The sequence below is a fragment of the Pinus tabuliformis genome, chromosome 7 (genome assembly GCF_031772625.1).
Source record: "Pinus tabuliformis cultivar Carrire ecotype Pingquan chromosome 7, CPIR1, whole genome shotgun sequence".
Classification (NCBI taxonomy): Eukaryota; Viridiplantae; Streptophyta; class Pinopsida; order Pinales; family Pinaceae; genus Pinus; species Pinus tabuliformis.
The window spans coordinates 957,378,240-957,398,769 of NC_142293.1; the positions used below are offsets into that span (position 1 = coordinate 957,378,240).

The 20,530-nt window shown below is 36.7% G+C and overlaps 1 protein-coding gene across 2 annotated transcripts in view; it reads left to right on the top strand.

Moving 5' to 3' along the window:
* The first annotated feature begins 6,913 nt into the window (after positions 1 to 6,913).
* LOC149250802 (cysteine-rich receptor-like protein kinase 1) overlaps positions 6,914 to 20,530 on the top strand; it is a 153,907-nt gene continuing 140,290 nt past the window's right edge. For both annotated transcript variants that reach the window (XM_089456477.1, XM_089456478.1), the window contains exons 1-2: positions 6,914 to 7,873; positions 9,115 to 9,252. In XM_089456477.1, the coding sequence (XP_089312603.1) occupies positions 7,102 to 7,873; positions 9,115 to 9,252 (910 nt within the window). In that variant the 5' untranslated portion in view covers positions 6,914 to 7,101. The remainder of the gene's footprint in view (positions 7,874 to 9,114; positions 9,253 to 20,530) is intronic.

Below are 20,530 nucleotides of genomic sequence, written 5' to 3' on the forward strand. Positions count from 1 at the left end.
TTTTACAGGGTGTAAGATCAGTGTGAGTGATCAGTGTCACACTTGGTGACAGCTGGAGCACCCAGGAGAAACTGCGCAAGGAAATAGGAGGCTTGGAGGGCAGAGGAGAAGGCATATGAGCAGTCTATTTTGTCTATGAGCAGCAGTGAGGGATTGTACTAAGAGTTGGATAGCTGTGAGAGCTAAAGCTGTGTGTAATCCTAATATATTTCCACTTGTATGATAATACATATAGCGGGGTTTTTAGCTGAGGCTTTCCCTAGAGTATTCTTTTGTGATTCATGTGTATTGTTTCCTCTTCTCTGTTATATGTGTTCCGCTTGATCTTGCTCAAATCTATTAAGCTTCAACAATTTTGATTGTAGAAGTAAATTAAGTATTTTTCTTTAGTTATATTGCATTATCAGGTTGATCTATAGTCAAAATTTCTACACAAAATGTAGAGGAAGGGGGACAAAAGGTAGCCTTGTCTTAGCCCTTGGGAGCTTTGGAAAAATTCACTTGGTCTTCCATTGATGAGTGGTGCGATCCATGGTCCAACAGTACAGGGTTTTATGACTTCTATAAACTCTTTAGAGAAGCCAAAGTTTTTTAGAACAGCTACAAGGTAGGATAAATTAACTCAATCAAAGGCATTTTCCATGTTGAGCTTAATGATGATGCCCTACTCATTTTTCCTTATACTTGAATGCAACGCTTCTTGGACAATCATGATATTGTCCATGATTTGTCTATTTGGAACAAATCTACCTTGATTTTCACAGATAAGGTTGGGTAGCAAAGGCTTTAGGCGGTTAGCAAGAATTTTGGTAATAATTTTGTATGAGGTGTTGCACAAGGAAATAGGGAGAAAGCGACTAAAGGAAAAAGGATTTGATTCTTTTTGTATGAGGGCTAGGTAAGTTGAGTTTCTATAACCCCCTATCTTTTTTTCATGAGGAAGTTTCTAATCATTCTAATAAGGTATTTTTTAATGATAACCCAATTGTGTCGATATTGAGAAACCATCTGAACCAGGGGCCTTTGTCAAGATGAAGGTTCCAGACAACGTTTTGGATTTCGATTTCATTAACCACCTTCAAAAGATATAAGTTTAATTTTCCAATTATTCTTTTTGGGATGTGCATGATGAATTTTTCGAAATCAGGAGTGGTTGGATCAATAGTTAAAAGATTTATGAAGTGGGCGAATGCTTCTTCTTTTTTCTAGATCTTCTTACACTCGAAAGATTTCTGAAGTGGGTGAATGATTTTTTTTTTTTCCAGATCTTCTTACACTTGAAAGATTTATGAAGTGGGTGAATGCTGCTTCTTTTTTTTTCCAGATCTTCTTACACTTAAAAGATTTCTAAAGTGGGTGAATGCTTCTTTTTTTTTCCAGATCTTCTTACACTTAAAAGATTTCTGAAGTGGGTGAATGCTATTTTTTTAATTTTTTTTTCAGAGAACTTCTTGCACTTGATTTTCATGGCCTCCCTCTCCCTTTAGATTGTCAATCTTGTTTGTTATTCTTCTCATCCTTGTTGTCTTGTGGATCTTGTCCCCTGCTTGAATGCAAAGGCTTCTAAATTTTAGTCTCCATTCCCCTTCCTCCTTTATGTTATTCCTGTAAAGTTCCCAGAACAATTATTTCTCCTTAATCTGGCTTTCTTTTGTTTCTTTTGTGCGCTCTTTCCTTTTCTATAATAAATCCATTTCTTTTTGCGCATTTTTTTTCTTCTTGTTTGTTTCTTTGTGATTGAGCTTGGCCCAAGATTTTAGATCTTTTTTCACTGCTTTTAATTTTGTTTCCAAATAAAGTTTGGGGATCCAATGATTTCCTGCGACCATGCCTTAGCGATTATTTGCTTTGCTACTTCATTTTTGTTCCATGATGGACAATAACGGAATGGGAGGGGTCCCATATTTCCCAAGGTTCATAAGCTTATTGCAACATGCTTGTGATAGGATGCAGAGGTATGGATAATTTTTTATATGACTGAACAGTAATTGGCTGTTATGTTGTCCTGAATTAGAATTCGATCCTACCTTTCTTTAATGTTGCTTTGTCCTATTCTTTTGTTGATCCATCTATACACCCCATTGCATGGAGGAATGTCCATAAGATTTTGAGTTTCGATTATGCTTTCCATCATATCACGAGAAGGATCAGCGTGGATCAGCGTGGAAGGTGCCTCAGATTTCTTTTCTGCATTCATTATCAGATTTAGGTCGCCTCCTAAAATAATGTTCTTGTTGTGTTCCTGAAGTATAATGTTTTTGAGAGAATTCCAGCATATCTCTTCCTCTTTGTAGTGATTTGGTGCATATATATTGAAGAGGCAAATTTGATATTCATTCGTTTTATTTCTTAATTCAGTTTTTATCCAGTGTAGATCTTTTTGTTGGTGTTGTAGATCTCATATGTCCTTCCTCCATAAAGTGAAAATTCCTCTAGAGGTCCCTATAGCTTGGAGAGTTGTTCCATCATATTTCCTTGTTTTTTGAATAATTTTCTCCATTTCTTTTTCATTTATCTTGGTCTCTTGGATCATGAATATGTCTAGATTCTCAGATGTTAGGATGTCTTTGACTGTGTTGAATTTGAAGGAGTGTCCCAATCCTCTGCAATTCCAAGAGACCGAGATCATTATTTATTTTGGGTTGATGTCGAGGGACCTTTCCCTCGAATAGAGTGGTGAGCTTTCTCCTTGTTTCCAGTTCCTTTTTCGAGGAAAGAGTCAATCGGTTGTTTTGTTCCCAATGCCATTTACTTTGCTAAAACTTCATCTCTTAGTTCCTTATTTGTCTTTCTTCCTTGTCTTTTGTCAAGATCTAAGGAGGAGACGTAATCTTTGGATTGGTTTCTTGTAAGAATTCTTTCATACGATGGGGGAGGAGGGCTAAGACGAAAGTTAGAGGGAGAAGAGAGGGTGAAGGGGGGCAGGGAGGTTTGACCAAGAGGGGAGGAAGGGGGAGAGGGGGAGGGGATGAGGGGTTCATTAGGGGCCAGAGGAGGATTGAGGGAGGAGTCAAGAGGACCGAAGGGATTGGGATCAGAGAGGGGAGGATGGGGAATGGCTGAAAGAGAGGGAGAGGGATTAGGAGTTGAATGGGGAGGAGCTTGCTGAGAGGAGGATTTGTTGGCTATCTTATTTTTTTAACAGGTTCCCATTTTGATTCTAGAACTTCTACTTCATTAGTTTCTTGCTTTTTTGGACATCTATTAGAAAAATGGTCATATTTGTGACATACCTTGCATTTAAACGGGATTTGTTCGTAGTCTAGTTGTTGTATGTGCATCCAGCTATCGACTCTGATCTTTATTGCTTTTAGAAGGCCTTTTCCCAGGTCAAATTCCATGCAGATACGAGCACAAGCATGCATATTCTCCTTTGGTTCACTTCTATCTATGTATTTTCCAACTGCATTTCCAATAGCTTTAACTGACTCATCTCCCCAGTAGTGGAGTGGGAGGTGGGGAAGCACACCCATACTGGAACAACATTTGGGACATCCAACTCAGGATCGAAGTCTGGCATCCAACAGTTAAGATAAAGTCCCCTTGTGTCCATGAAATATGGTCTGTTCCTGAAGATCAAGTCTCTGTCTTCTTTGGTTTTGAAATGGAATGTGTAGTATCCCCTTCCATAGAAGCGTATGGAGATTTTCCCACTGATTGAATGTGACCAGTTCCGCTCGACCCACTTCTGCACTAATTTGGGAGAAGGCCAAAGGCCTGTAAATTGTCCAACCAAGCCATGCTCAGAAAGGGAGAGGGCAACTCGACGGGGAAGAGTTGGAGGTAATACGATTTCAGGAATGTCATTGAGTTTCTTGACAAACTTGGAGATAGCAGGCCTTGAGCGAGGAGGTTCCAAAGAAGAGATCAGGGAGGCAAAAGGAGAGGTAGATTCTCCAGCCTTATTTGAAAGGGCAGAAGCAAGAGGTTGAGCGTCATCCCAAGGAGGCTCCGGAGGGGCCATGATATCGGCTGGAGGTCGAGGCAACAAGAAAAAAAGCGCAGTAGGAGCTCAAAGCTAGGTCACACAATAATTTGATATGTTTATTTACATGGTAAAGAACTCATGGATGGACTCTCAACTAAGAATCTTAATTTTTAAAGACAAATAATAATATACTTTCTTACTTTCAATTAGTGAAGGGCGTGTTACCGAACTGAGCATGTTCAAACTTTTTATTACATTATTTTATGTAAAGATTGATTTGTGAGTGTATTATTCAACTTCTATTATAAAATTAATATTCATAAAATTAAATTTCATATTTTATTAGTCCTTGCCATAGGGCTATAGTAATCGAAATGCTCTTTTATATTAATCCATGCACATAAACCAAGATACCAAAACACATCAAACCTAAAGTTTTAATACAATTGTTTTTTTGTCTGCCCTATTAAATATTGACACTACCTTTAGGCAACCAATCAATAATTTCGACTTCTTATTTGGCCTCTTCGCAAGATGGGGAGGCACATATTGTATCAAATTTTTCGGTTTAAAAACATATTGTGAAGCAAAGAAGGAATTTTTATGATAGTATAATTTAAATAATGTACTTTATTGAATGATTAAATTTTAATATGGTATGTTAAAATTATAATTATAATTTTTAAAAGCATAGTTTTTTTGTTTTTTGGTTTATGTATATCAGAGATTGGTGGTGGTTGGTGGTTGTTATGTTCTAGGAGAATTAACCGCGTGACTTCCCATTAGCAAAGTGCTTTTAACAACTAGAACTTGACCAATTAAACAAACCACTTTTTTATATAGTTGAAAACAAATTATTTTTTATTTTTAAATAAATAAAATACTAATTATAGAAAATATATATTTATTACAATGAATACATGGGAATTTTTCAAATTTTATTTTAATAATCATAATATTAAGAAAAATGTTTAGAAAGATCATTTTTAAATAAATAATCAATAGAATTATATTATGAAAAGATGTTCATAAATTTTATTACTCATATTATTAATAAAAGATTTTAGAAAGATAATTTAAATTTTAAAATTATAGGAGCAAACTTTCTCATTTCAAATTTACCATAAAATAGTTAGAATTAATTATAGAATATATTAAAAATATTATATAATTATCTTTAAACATGTTTAATTATAATAAAATATATCAATATAATTTAAAAATTATCACACGGATTGGCTTAATAAAATATATTCTCGAGTTAAAAGTAGTAAGTAACTGCACAAATTATGAAATAACCAATATTTTACATTGAAGATAATATTTGTCAAAATTTATGAATAGAATTTAAAAATATAATATAAATGAATTGGAAAAAAATTTAATTAAGTTTAAATATAATATATATTATTTTTTTTATTGGATTTGTTTTTTAGTCTAAAATTTTGTGAAAATTAGTTGAAATTACAAATTGAATTATATAATATGTACGATCTTTTTCTTAAGGCATTGACATACCCACTTTATTATAGATATAATATTCTATAATTAGTAGAAATTTTATTTTTTAACTTTAATTTGAGGTAATTTCATTATTTTAAGATATATATATATATATATATATATATATAATTTTTATATGTAATATTAAAAATAAAATATAAAATCAATTAATAGCTTAACAAATATGAATACAATAATGTTGTGACTGCAAAAAAGCCTTGCATTGACTTATTGACTTGTAAAAGATTATTTGCAAAGTACAAATACATGTATATTAGAGAGGATCTTTGCTTGCAAACACATAAGTCAAAGATTAACTATTTAAATCAGATTAATACATAAACTATTTATGTATTTGATGTGGGATGATTATTATTAATGTTAGAATTATCACTGATGTAAAGTTGAATACATATTAATTATTTATTTTTAATAGTAAATATAATTAAATTTGATTATATATATGGTTATTAATAGGAAGTTGAATATATTTTTAATAATTAATATTATAGATTTAATTTATCTTAAAATTATTGAATATAGAAATATTTTTTATAATATTATATTAGAAATGTAATATTAATTAATTCCACAAAAGTTCTAATAATAATTAAATGACCTATATTAAATTTTACAATGTTCATCCGTTACTTTTTCATATATATATTAAATAAAATCATATGGTATCAAAGAATGAGAAAATACTAGAATGAGTTCATTTTGGCTAAGTCGTTACTAAAATTTATTACTGATGGTTTATAGGTATAATCTAATATATAAAGGAAATGATCATTTTTTGAACACTTTTACTGCTTAATTTTGTTCAAAATTTTGTAAAGATTTTTAAAAATCACAAGTTTTTATAAAACTTTTAAAAATCATAAGAAGTTGGGTTTTTTTAGAGTAATAAATTTATTTATATATTTAAAATTGCATTTTAAACAATAAAAATTTGCAATTTTAGCAAAAAAAATACCATTAATAATTTATGATTAACTTATGATGAAACAGATTTAAAAGTTTGATAAACTCCAAAAATAATATAAACTTAGGAATAAAATTTTGTTTAAATATTATAAAATCATGATTATGATTAGCAAAATAAATGAAATATTATAAAAAACTGATTACGAGATGGGATAATTTAAAATATGTGCAGTAAAAGATAATTAATTAATGATGAACGATAAATCTAAAGTTCTAATTTGAATTTTCAACGAAAACTAATTAAAATATACATCTTATTATATTTTTTAGATTTAAATTTATATAATAAATATATTTTGATGTATAAATTGATAAATTGCAAATGTTTATTTACCATTTTAATATTTTGATATATAAATTAGTAAATGATGACCGTTTCTTCATTGGTTGTTAACTTTTTTGACATCTGCCTACGTAAATTTTCAAACTCTTTTAAGTTCATTTCGAAGTATAAATGCAATCAGTGAAATTATGCAACTTTTTGGCTGATGAGGACACATGGATCTTCAATTTTTCTCCGAAGACTAAGTGCAATAGAAATTTTGGGGATCTAGAACAGTCAAAACTTTGACAAGGTTATAAAAATAGAATTTTCTCCGACGATTATCTGGACGGTTGTTTCGATTATGCGGCGGCATGCATTGCAAAAGCCTCTACATCTTCTTCACGACTAGGAAAGGAGAATGATCCAGCTGACAGAAAAATTTATATCAATTCTCTCCTTGCTGCTGCTTCTAGCATCAACACTGGCTGATCCGTATAATGATTCTATAGCGTCTCCAACCTGCGGATCTGGTGTATACAGGCATGGCAGTCCATTCGAGAGAAACTTGAACATGGTTATGAATTCACTGGTTCGGAATGTCGGTGAGACGGGCTACAATGCTTCAACGTTTGGAAAGAATAGAGACAGGGTCTACGGTGTGGCTCAGTGCAGGGGAGACCTGGATGCCTCAGCCTGTGGTATATGCGTTGAGCAAGCAAGAAAAGTTCTGCTCCAGAGCTGCCACAATTTCTTGGCATATGTTTATTTGTACCGATGCTTTCTCTTATATCAATTTTATGACTTCCACACCAGAGTCGTTTTCTTGAATGGCCTCGTCTGCAATAATACAAACAGCACCAATACAAACAGCACAAATGCAAGGAGTTTAGATTGGTCCATTGCCTCTCTTTTGACCCAGCTTGTAGTCAATACCGTCAATGCCAGCAACATGGGTTACAGTACACTGAGTGGCAATGGGATTTATTCTCTGGCTCAGTGCTGGAAAGAACTCAGTATGACTGATTGTAGACTCTGTCTGAACGCTGCCTACCAAGAATTAATAGATTGTCCACAAGGATCCCTGGCAAACTGGGTCTTATATAAGAGTTGCATTATCCGTTATGACAGATACAAGTTTTATGGTGATTCCGTTCTGAATAACAGTAAGCCTCCCATGCAACCAAGAAAAGGTATCATTTTTCTGGTTTTGTTATGCTCTATTGCATAGATGCATCTTCAACTCAGTTTACAATAGATTTATCCAATAATATGAAACAGAATTTAAAAACATAATATAAATGGCTTGGAAAAAATTCAGCCAGCTTCCATCTTCCTCGGGTTAAACTTTCAACTGTTAAGGGAGCTTTACCTTTGAATTCAGGGTAAGATAACCCTATATCCTGACCTTTTCTGCATCCTCCCTACAAAAACCACTCATCTAGTTTTAACCTTAATCTCTGACCCTTTCTGCACCTTCCTCATAGAAACCACTCATCTAGTTTTAGCCCAATTCTCTCTTTCTGTCCAGGCCAAATCATAGAAACCACTCATCTAGTTTTAACCCAATTCTCTCTGTCCAGGCCAAATCCCTTTTGAGAGAGGGAATTTGGTTTCTCTTATTGGAGACCTGAGTAAGTTAGTGTATCTATCTCAAAGTTTGGAAGGAATAATGGCCCTTCAAAAGATTTTGACAAAAAAATCCATAGAATTGATAATTTTGACATTTAGATTCTAAGAATATTGATCATTTCAAAGGAAAAAAAAATTATAGAATAGACGTTTTTGGCATTTAGCTTCGTTTCAATGTACATTTTTGGTATTTAGCTTCTATGTTTTTAAATATAATTACGAAATTTATTTTAGATTTGGGAAAATCTTGTTTTAATTTTAATTTTTATGTTTTTCACTAGAAGAATCAGTAAATAGGCCAGTCTCAATTCCGGCCACTGCCACTACAACTTCTACTTAGGATTAGGCAGGGGGGATGCACTGGTAACGATTAAGCAAGAATTCCAACCACTGCCATTTCAACTTCTAGTGGAGGGTTAGGCAGGTGAAACACACTGGTGATGATTAAGGAAGAAGCGTCTTAAACAACGTACCCATTCACCGATTGTTCTACACTCAGTAGACAATTTGGAGAAGATGTTAATGATAAATAATATATAATTTCAAATATTTTTATATAATAAGTTTAAATTTGTTTTCTATATTTACTTTAAAAAGAGGTCTATACTAATTTACTGGTTTATAGAAAAACATTCACCAAACAAGGTTATATTAATTTATTGTAGTTCATGAGGAAGTTAACTAAACAAATTTAATTCATATTCCTATGTTCATGGATCTCTGTTAATTTTCTCATCTAAACTAGCCCAACAAAATTATCTGAACATCTTTTTGCTAATTCAGTAACGCCCATTATTTACAGGAAAGAATCACCATGTACCAGAAATAGTGGGATCAACAATTGCTCTGGCCATTATTGTGATGTCTGTGGGAGTGACGCTCTGGAAAGCAAGAGTTATTAGACACTGGTATAACAAAATCTTTCTTCTGTCTGGCTCAGGTGAGTCTATAACAATTTTAGCAGAGTGTTTTCCTTTTAATATTCTTCAAATAGAATTTCCTTTTTACAAAACTAACCAAAACCACTCCAAATTTACTACCCGGGACATGTATGTTCAGCCATTCCTCTCAGTAAAAAGCTAGTGTAGATTCATTAAACATCAGGAAGAGAATAAAAGGATGGAACCCAGAAATCTTCTTTAACCCGAAATAGCTCTCTGAGATGTTGGTATTTAGTATTTAAAAAAAATTACATAACCAGACAACATTACATATCTCCCACTACAAAATACACCTCAGTGCCTCACTTCTGTCTTGCAATCAAACTTGACCTAGTTGTAAATATTCCCTCCAAATTCAAATCCATCATAATTGGGCAGTCCTGGGCGGTTGTAGTTACAGTACAATCTCTACATGGTAGTTAGAGTAGAAACTCCAGGAATAGATTATCAACAAAAACTCAGATGTTAGAATACAATCTCTGCAGTTTACAGCAAGATTCATCAGATTTATACTTAAGCTCGGACAGAGATCGACTCATCTGAAAGGGCCTGACCTCCTCTGCAAATTTATCTACAGCAATAGCTACACTTAAAAACACTCGCAAGTTACCGCACCTCCATCTTATGTTTTGGAATACTGAAGTGACTTTGCAGTCCAATCCAGGTACTTGGATGGGATTTCCCTCGATTGTTCTTGTCTAATGGTGTTTGCTCTTCTACAGGGATCTGTCCTCGAAGAATGCTAGAACAGCCTCCTCCATCGACCATCCCTTCGCTGCCTCTTTTTCCCTCCATAGAAAGAAACCCCAATTCCTTTCCACTGGCAGTAAGGGTTACCAGCAAGGTGACAGCTTGGCAGGTCATTAGAGTTAACCCCTGTTTGATTTTTTCAATTTTCCCCGTCCATCCGACTACTGATGAGTTCTTAGGAGGCTTTCTAGGAATTTTAAAGCTTTTAAATATCGACAGGAGAAAGATCATTTCATCTTACTTTTAAATTATTTAATTAAGAAACTTGGAAACATCAACCAATCTTAAACACTACACAAACTTGTCATACTTATAAATATATGTAGAACTTTGATATTTTACGAAGTTTCCTGTAAATATATCAATACTTCAAAACATGCTGTCTGTCTAACTGAGTCTCATATGTCTGGCTATTGCCAACTTTCAATGTCACAACTAACAATACTAACTTTTCACTGAAAGTGATGTCTTTTGCCTTTCAGTTGGTGCAACACACAGATTTCTCCTTGCCCTTACCAGCTTTAGCAATGTATTCTTCACATCCTTTATGAGCTTGTATTTGTTTGCCCTCCTTGAAATATTGTCAGATAATTAAGGGGTAAAAAGAAATACAATTTTACTTACATAAGGCACACTTAAATATACACTTAAAAGAATAAGATTTTAGTTTCCCTATGTAACCGTCCTAAGGGCATGGTCTCAGTGGTGCAATTATCAATATACACTTCAAAGACCAAAATTTTAGTTTCCCTATATAACCATCTTAAGGGGCATGGCCTCAGATGTGCAAAGGTTGGAATCTCAATCTTAATTATGGAAACGGAATTTTGGGTATCCTAGATTGCAAATTCCAACTGTCCAACTGACTTTGCTCCATGCCCATTAGATAATGCAATCGACATAAGCTCAAATCAGGATTTCCCTGACCTCATGCAACCAAAAGGAAAACTAACTAGCATTCATTTTATTTTGAAGAACTCTCTTGTCTAGGTTCCAACTTTTCAAAGTAGGACATTTCACTCATTGGTTTTTGGAAAACACAACTTTGGAATTAGGCTCTCTATCAATTGTGCAATTTCTTATAGTTCAGCATGGGATTTCTGCTGTCTATAGAAACTTCTTGCTGGGTCGAGTTTGAAAACTGTGCTTTCCATGCAATTTCCAACAGTGTTCTTCTAACTCTCCATACTTGTGACAATAGTTACAGCTGGATGGATTATGAACATGCAACTTTCCTTCTAGTTTGTTCATGTGAAAGTTTGGTTTTTGAACTTATAAGTTCGATGGACTTTGAACTCTTACTCAGAGCACCTTTCTTACTTCTGGTCTCAATAGAAAGATCTTTTACACTAAGGTTTTCCAATGTACATATGTCGAATAGTGCTTCTGTTTTGTTTTCCTAACTTCCACAATCAGAAAGAAAATTAACTAGTATTCTCTTTATCTGGACTTTATTTGGAAGAAATTCTCTTATCTAGCTTCTAACTTCTCATGGTAGGACATGTTACTTGATTATTTCTGAAAAAAGGTTACTAATTTCCGTCAGTTAAGTATTTTCTCAAGATTCAGCCTGGAATTTCCATTACCTGTAGAAACTTCTTGCCTAATCGATTCTGTGAAATGAGCTATGGATGTGATTTCCAACTCTGTTCCTTTAAAGCATTCATATTTGTGACAATGGTTGCACTTGGATTATCAAAATTCTTTTGGGCTCTATTTGCATGCAACTTTCCTTCTGATTTATTTTTGTGAAGGTTGGGCTTTGGACTGGTAGGTTCAATGGACTTTGATATTTCATTGTGAGTAACTTTCTTGCTTCTTGCCTCAATATAAAGCTTTTACACTAGCTTCATCAATGTACACGTCAAATTGAACCAAATCGTCTTGCAGATAATGATGAAAGGCAACAATGTATTTTGAATTACTTGGTGCTTATAATTGTAAGTGTATTTTTTAGCATATTCATGACGGAATTTGGAATATTTTGAATATTTAATAAAATGTAACTGAAGTCAATTATTTGATTTTACTCATGTCCATCATATTTTCAAAATATTCCAAAATCTGCAATCAAATTAATCTCAGGCCTTTTACACTCATTATTCACCTTCATTTGGCTAAGGTGTTGCAAATTATATCTTAGGCTATTTCATCTCCCAAGGAATAAAACTGTTTCCTTCACAAAGGAAACTTGCGAATAGGGAATCTGTACTTTTCTAGTGTGTCTGGAAAAGCATGCCCACTCATGTTGAAGTTAAGTGAAATAACTTCATAATTCAATGTCCAAGATCATTATAACAAAAAGTATACTTCAAGATGTTTCAACCAATTACCTAGTTAATTTGTGACTGAGGATTCTCTACTTTCTAGAGTGTCTAGAAAAGCCCTGCCCATTCATAGTGAGGCCAGTGAAATAATCCACAATTCATGGTCCAAGAACATTACAACAGAACTATATTTGAAATTGTTTCCACCGTTAACCTAGTTCCCTCACATCAACAAGGCAGTTCCAGCATGGTTTCACGATTAGATTAGGTGTCATCTAGATGTCACCTATATTTCACTCCAGCGTCCATTGTGACAAAGTGACCTGTAAAGTCCTACTCTGGCGCTTTTTCAGCGTCCATCTTAATCTTTCTAAGGGACCTTTGTATTGGTTCTCCGTCTTTTGCGAATGTGTAATCAGGTTTAGCAAATTACTTTCCTGTAAGCAGGTACTCAGTGCTCAAATACCTGTTGAATTATAATTCTTTTTCGTATGGAAGAAAAAGACAACGAGGTTTAATCTCTGCAATATTCTCTACTCCCAATGTCCTTCCAAAGCAATTGATGGGTAACAATGGAACCCCAAAAAACCAAAGAACCGAAACCAAAAAACTCCGTTACAACCAACAAATAAACATGGCAAAACAAACTTCGATACAATCCCACACCACTTAGAGTGAGACATAACATCAACATCAAGCAAACGGAACCTCCCCATAAATTTTACAGATTGAGGATGATCATTGATCATCTAAGAAAAAGAACAATGATGAGATTTCAAAAGCTAAAGAGAATGTATAATGATTTATTAGATTTGTTGTAAATAAAATACAAAAGAATGTCTCTTATACAAAGCAATGGAAGAGACTCAGAGTTTAACAAAGGATCGTTGTCACACCTAGGTAGATAATGATGCGTATGTGAGCTTATGACTAATAATAGTTGGCTGTATTGAAAAAGAATGTACTGAAAAACAAGAGCAACATCCCTGACTTAAGTGAAATGTAGGGAGTAAACAGAGAAGACAAAAATGGGTCCTTGCAACTAGGCCTACTAAGGTACCTATTGCCTCAAAGTCTAGCAGGCCCTGTAAGGGGTGACCTACATGGCAAAAACTAGACTAAAGGACAACAATGAGGTGTGGCCCACTGTCACCACAACCACTCCTCCTTGCTCTTTTCTGCTCTTCTGTGGATTCTCACCACAAGGGAGACTTCTCGGTTTAGATAGGTCATCTAAGGATGTACCAAGATAGGCTTATAGAGGACAACTCTTTCTAAGAACAAGGCTCAACAAGTGAAGGGCAATTCACATCCTCTAATAGGGCCTATTTAGGGCACAAATGATCTAGGGTTTGTGAGATAACAAGCCAAATGGATTAACCTCAAATTGAAGGCCAAGAAAACATTTCCAAACATGAATATCAGCAATCAAATGGAACAAGAAACCTTCAATAAGCCCCCAAGTTGAAGCCTAGGGAAAACTAGGGTTTCTTAGGGCAAAATCTACCTGGGGCAAGAGAATTCAACCTTAGAATGGTTAGATTGGCCACTAAAGGGAGTTGATTTTGAGGCAACCAATACTCCTTCAAATGTTGAATCCTTGTAGAAGCCCAAATTCCCCCTCTAGGTCAATTTGTGCCCTAGCTAGCGGCTTGACCTTTAAAATGCCGAAAATGAGAGTAGGAGAGACAAGGTGAGTTTTATGGTAAAATCTATATGTGATCAATCAAGTGACATGGATAATGCCTAGTCCTTGGGATGATGAAGTCTATGGGAGTGAAAATTTTGCTAAGTATTGGCAAGGAATAAGAGAATATTGAAACTCTAGTTCAAAACCCTAACTATTACTTTTGTAAGGGATCAAAGTTACTCTTGTTTGAAGATGCACCAAGGGGATTGCCATTCATATTCCACTAATGAGTAATGGATACAATGTCATCATCTAGATTCCATACATTGATTTTCAACAATAACTAGCACAACAAAAACCCTAGATAACAAATCATTTCATACATCAGACACAAGAATTTATCAAACCCAAGGCTTAAAAAAAAGAATGCATGTAAAATCCTTTATTGATTCAAAGTAACATCTTCAAGACCAAAGAAATAGCTCCAAATAGCAAAGTACATCATAAAGTCACATCTCCACAAGAATTCAAGAAGGCCGAATATCTCTAAGAGGGCCTAAATAGTCACAAGTGATGATGATCCAATACAAATGAACCTATCCTCTATTTATATGAGGATTATGACTACTAATTAGCCTACAAAGCCCCTAAAAACAAGTTTGATGATTAAAAATACTTGGGTTACAAGCCAACCCATTAGCTTTATGAAAAGGTGCCCTAATTAGCCCACATGTGTGAGTTGTAAGCTCTCTAGCGCTAACGTCACCCAAGGGAAGTGCTCCAAATGTCATATCCAAGGGTGATGAGGTGTCCAAGGTGGCGTAGAAGCATGTCAAGTCCATGATTTGAGGGTTGGTCCTCAAATTCACCTCATTGCCTCCTGCGGGGTCCCAAGATCCAGGGGGCACCACAAAGTGGTCCCTATGTGTCTCCAATTGCAAAAGGTGGCCTCCTCTACTCTAGCGTTAAGGGCTTCTTTAGTGCAACAAGCCCTCCTTGTCACTCATGGTGAGGTTGTCCTCATCTGGGCTCTGAATCAGTTGTTACCCTACAATTTGGATCAAGGTTGACTTGGGGGCAGGTTGGGTCCAACTGTGGCATCCTGAAGAATCATTGAATATGGGACAAACTCAACCAACATCCTAGGTGTTGGAGGTGATCTAGGACATGTGTCATCCAGTGATGTTGCTAGGAGGCCCAAGAGTCTCAATGCTTCCCCTGTTTGTGCCGCTATACTTCTCTAGGGGACTTGGGTACCTATAGAGTAGGTGCCCAAGACCTGGACTACTAGATCACCTAACAAGAACAACACAGATTCTAGTGAAAGCAACCAGTCAACAGGGACTAAGATCATTAATGCATCTAATTGAACCCAACTTGATTGTTATGGGAAATTTAGTACTTCAAACAAGGATCCCTTTCCAAAATCAAGACCCTAATCCCGCAATGGTGGCTAAAGGTCAACCCTATTAGGTGTTTCCAACCCCTGAGGGGAAGTAACATTTCCCTGGTCCACCCTTTAATTGATAGGTTTTAGTGAATAGTAACGATGGTAATGGAGGGGACAAGACTTCATGTCTAGGTGCCATGTCCAAAGGGGCCAACTAATGGGGGTGTCAACATCCTGAGTGTATAGATGTGAGGAGGGAGCATTTATGGAGGTATGAGTTACCAGCTCAGCGTTTGTTTTTCCACCCATGTTGTGTGCCTTTTACTTCTTCTTGATCTTTCTTTGTATTATTACTTATAGCTCAAGGGTTAGAGCTTGTTGAATGATGTAACAGTTGTATTACCCCTTTAAGATGAGTTGGTTTATCGCTCATCAGGGTTGGAACATGCAAGGGTTCCTTCCTTTGATGTAATGGAGCAACATGTACTCAGAAACTAGGTGATGGCCATATGAGTGAGGTTGAGCTCATGCTAGGATTTTGCCCACGTGCTAATCTTTTGTCCCTAGCCATCTTTTGCATTTTAACCTTTTATTTTTTTGTGGCCATGATATGCTCTTTATGTTTCTTTTAGTTGCATCAACCTCCCAGGGCAAAGTTTAATGGCCCTACCAAGGTATGTGGACATATGAGTGCCAAATCCAGATAACCAATGACAAGTTGAACTTGAAGAATGGAAGTGAGATATGGGTTTGTAATGTAAAATGAAAGGTGTTAATTATTACATAAGGGAAGATGAAAGTATGTTATCTCAATCATGGCTTCCCATGTAGTGCCCCCCCCCCATACCCAAAGGGCCTTAAGGGAGGTCCCACTGGACTAAGATCAAAGATTATGCCCCTGAGTAAGGTGAGAAAACAAGATCACGACCAGAGTCTGTCAGTCTTTCAGATCACCCCATAATCCATTCTAAATTCCCAAAAACAAACAAGTATAAGCACTCGATTGCAAAATGATCAAAGTACCATTTGAGTAGCAACCCACCTTCCTCCATGCACTCAGGTTGGATAGGTGAGAAGCAAGCGGTTGATGCAAATGGCGAAGACATATGGCATATCATCAACTAAGGTGGTTAGTAGGGGTTGTCTAGTTCACCGGTTGGTTGTCAAACGTAGGAGAAATTTATTCTCTTATGGGGTTATTCATTTTGGTGGGTAATAATACCCAAATACAAACTCCCATAAGTCGAGAAAATGAGAAAAAACCCATAGGAAAAAACTCCTCCCCAAAAGAGAAAAAATAAAAAATAAAAAGTGAAGGTAGGAGGACTCCACAAGACCCCAAACGACAGCTTCCTTCAACCCAGACACTGATTGTAGCTACAGAAAATGAGGCGATGCTAGAAGTTTAGTGAAGACATCTACAACTTACTCTTTAGTGGAAAAATACTACAAGTTGAGAACACCATCCTAGAGGACTTGTCTAATAAAGTGCTTGTGGATCTAAAAGTGTTTTTAACTTTTTTCCTTTTACGCTCCATTGGATTGTGAGAAGTGTGTATGGCTCTTTAATTATCACACAAAAGAGCAATAGGATAATTTTGTTGAATGCCAAACTCCATTATTAACTATTGAAGCCAAAGAACTTTCTAACTAGTAAAAACTATAGCAAAATACTCAATTTTTGTAGAAGCTAATGCAATTATTGATCACTTCTTGCAAGACCGGGCAATAGGACAAAGTCAATGATATAGACGAAGCTTTATGTGGACTTTCGATCATGAATTGAACCAACCCAATCAAATTCAGTGAGGCCCACGAGCTGAGAAGCACCAGGGGGGTATTGAATACCAAAATTGGTGTTGAAAATGCAACAAGAAAATCTCAGTTTGACTTTGCCTTGGTCAAACTAGAGAAAAATTGAATTTCTATTTCAGCAAAAATCTTGGAGGTAGTTAACTGAGGTGACATGGCACTTGTCACTCAGATAACTTAGTTAATTTGAGTTGGGAAAGCTTGAGTTCAGTTCAATATGATTGATTGCTAATTTGTAGCAATCTATTTTAGTTAAATTGAGTTGTTGTCAGTTAAACTAGTTCAAATTGTAAGAAGAACTAGTGGAGGTCAAGTTGTGGAAGTGGAACTTCAACTACACTCAGTGATCAACCAATGAACTGATCAATCAACCCAAAATAATTGATGCATGCAGAAAATTCGAGTTACCCAGTTGAGATGGAGATTCCAAGGAAGTGTACTATTAGTGGTAGACTATTCCCATGTGTACAGGTGGTGCATGCAGTCAGAGGAAGGACCTAGAGGAATTGCACAATTCAAGAATTTCCTAAATAATAGGGGCTAATTTCCCCACGAAACAACGCAAGGAAATAGGAACTTGGAGGGCTTGAAAATTGGTTGTGTTGGCCAGAGACAGTCAGTCAAGCAGAGGGATAGACTATACACTTGCAAGTTGTACTAAGGCTTGAGCAAACATATGTATTTCATCTCTATTCGCTAATTAATGCAATACAAATAGGAAGGGATTTTGAGCAATTGTTTTCCCCTAGATAAATCTTTGTGCATGAGTGATGTTTCCTTTTGCATGTCTATGATTTGTGTTCTAGATGGTGAATTAACTTTCGTAGATCAGTAGAGTAGCTTTGAGTCTTGTGTTTTAGTAAATTTCATGAGCAGTTTCGAATCTACAAATTAATTTCTACATGGTATCAGAGCAGGATTCACTGTAGAGCAGAGATTTCGAAGTTGTCATTGCAAGAGGATCGGATTTGCAGGATCAATTCTTCAGAGCTAGAAGGATGGCTTTCTATGGACTAAGACTCGAGTATGCCCTTGAGGGAAGCTCGAATTATGTTGCTTGGAAGGACCGCATGGAGGAAGTGATGGAAGATAACGGATTGAAGGAATTCATTGATAATGATATCCCAAAACCAACAACATCTTATGCACAGGATTTAGCGAGAATGAAAGAAGTGTGTAGCCAAGGCGAGAAGAATCATATTGGAGGGAGTATGAGACCATATTGTCTCAAATCTCCACAGGAAAGAGACTCCGTATGTAATGTGGCAAGCATTAACAGATCTGTTCCATAATAGTAGTGACCACAGGAAGTTGGCGCTCAAGGACAAACTTCGAAATATCAAGATGTAGAAGAACGAGACCATTCCACAGTACCTGAGCAGGTTCACATAATGTTGTGATGAACTTGGTCAAGTTGGTGTTACTGTAGCAAAGGATGATTTGGTAAGCCTAGCCCTTCTAGGCCTTCCCAAGAGTTGGCACAACTACCAAGATTCGGTGAATGGGAGGGAGAAACTACCAAATTGGGAACGCCTATGGTCTAATTTGGTACAGGAGGAGATAAGGTAGAATACCAGAGACGGGACCTCATCCAAGGGTGAGGATGAAGAAAATTGTGCCTTGGCTGGAAAGGAAAAGAAGGGTAATTTGGTACAGGAGGAGATAAGGTAGAATACCAAAGACGGGACCTCATCCAAGGGTGAGGATGAAGAAAATTGTGCCTTGGCTGGAAAGGAAAAGAAGGGAAAAAGGAAGAAATCCCAATCCAAAGCAGAATCTAGTCAAGGGAGCAAGAAGAAAGACTTGTCCAGAATAAAGTGCTTTCACTGTCATGAATTCAGGCACTATGCCACGAAGTGCCCAAACAAGAATACAAGCAAGAAGACCTCGGGAGGAGTAGCAGGTGAAGCTTTGGCTTCACAATTCGAGCTTGACTTTACTCTCATTGCATGCATGGCTAGCACAGTGATAGGGAGCGTGTGGTACTTGGACAACGGTGCCTCATTCCATATGACGGGGAATAGAGATTTTTTCAGTGATTTAGAGAAAGATCTCCAGATGCATATCGAGATGGAAGATGATGGAAGGTACATCGCAACCGAGATTGGTATAGTCACCTTTCAGAGGGAGTCGGGCTTCTCTCTCAGACTCAAGGATGTGATGTTTGTTCCGAGTCTAAAGAAAAATCTCGTCTCCGTTACAGTTTTGGAAGACCGTAGTTATGATGTGATCTTTAGCAAAGGAAAGGCATTCCTGAGACACATAGCCATGGGAAAAGTGAAGCGGAGTGAAAAACCTATACAAGCTAGATGTGGAGGATTGTGTTGCATTGAGCACAAAGGTGGAGAAGGTGCAGAGCCGCAATGTCGATGAACTTTGGCATAGAAGACTTGGCCATTTGCATCATGGTGCTTTGAAGATCATGCAACAGATAACCACAGGCCTCCCCAAAGGAGCACTAGAGAAGCAGGATACATGCAAAGGGTGTACCTTGGGGAAGTACACAAAAGCCACTTTCCATGATCGGGACAACAGAGCACATGCAGTCCTTGAAAGGATCCACTCTGATGTTTGTGGACCTTTCTCGACAGCCTCCACTACTAGGCACAAATATTTTGTCATTTTTATTGATGACTTCTCACGGAAGTGCTAGATCTTCTTTATGCAGAAGAAGGATGGGACTTTCTCCAAGTTCGTAGAATTCAAAGCATTGGTTGAGTAAGAAACGGGCAAGAAAGTGCAGGCTCTCAGGAGCGATAATGGAGGCGAGTACGTGTCGAATGAGTTTAAATTTTTTTGTGCAAAGAAAGCATTCGATGAGAGTTAACAGCACCCCACAACCCATAGCAGAATGGGGTGGCTGAGAGAAAGAACCGCAACATTGTGGGAGCAGCGAGGGCAATGTTACATGACCAAATCCTACCTCTGCACTTGTGGGCTGAAGCATGCAACACAACAGTCTATTTGCAGAACAAGAGTCCTCATCGGATTCTTGGCATGATTACACTGGAGGAGGCTTTCTCAGGGAGGAAGTCAGATGTGTCACACTTCAGGATTTTTGGAGCCTCTGTTTACTGCCATGTCTCCAAATAATCAAGGAAGAAGCTAGAGCCGACAACAGAATTGGGGGTATTTGTGGGTTACATAGAAACTCCCCACAACTACTGTGTGTACTTGCCATCCCTCAAAATGACAGTTGTGCAAAGGGATGTAAAATTTGATGAAGACAAAGCCATGCGGTGCTCTCTTGAGAGGGAGCTTCAGATCCCACCAGAGGAGGAGCTTTTAGCTCCAAAGGAGGAGCCTTAGGATGTTGTGGAGCAGCCACAAGTTGAGGAGCAGAGAGTGGAGACAACCACTCAAGCAGAACCATCCAGAGAAGGCAGGAAAAGGACCAGGGAAGCTGAGAGACTTGTGCAGGATGCAAG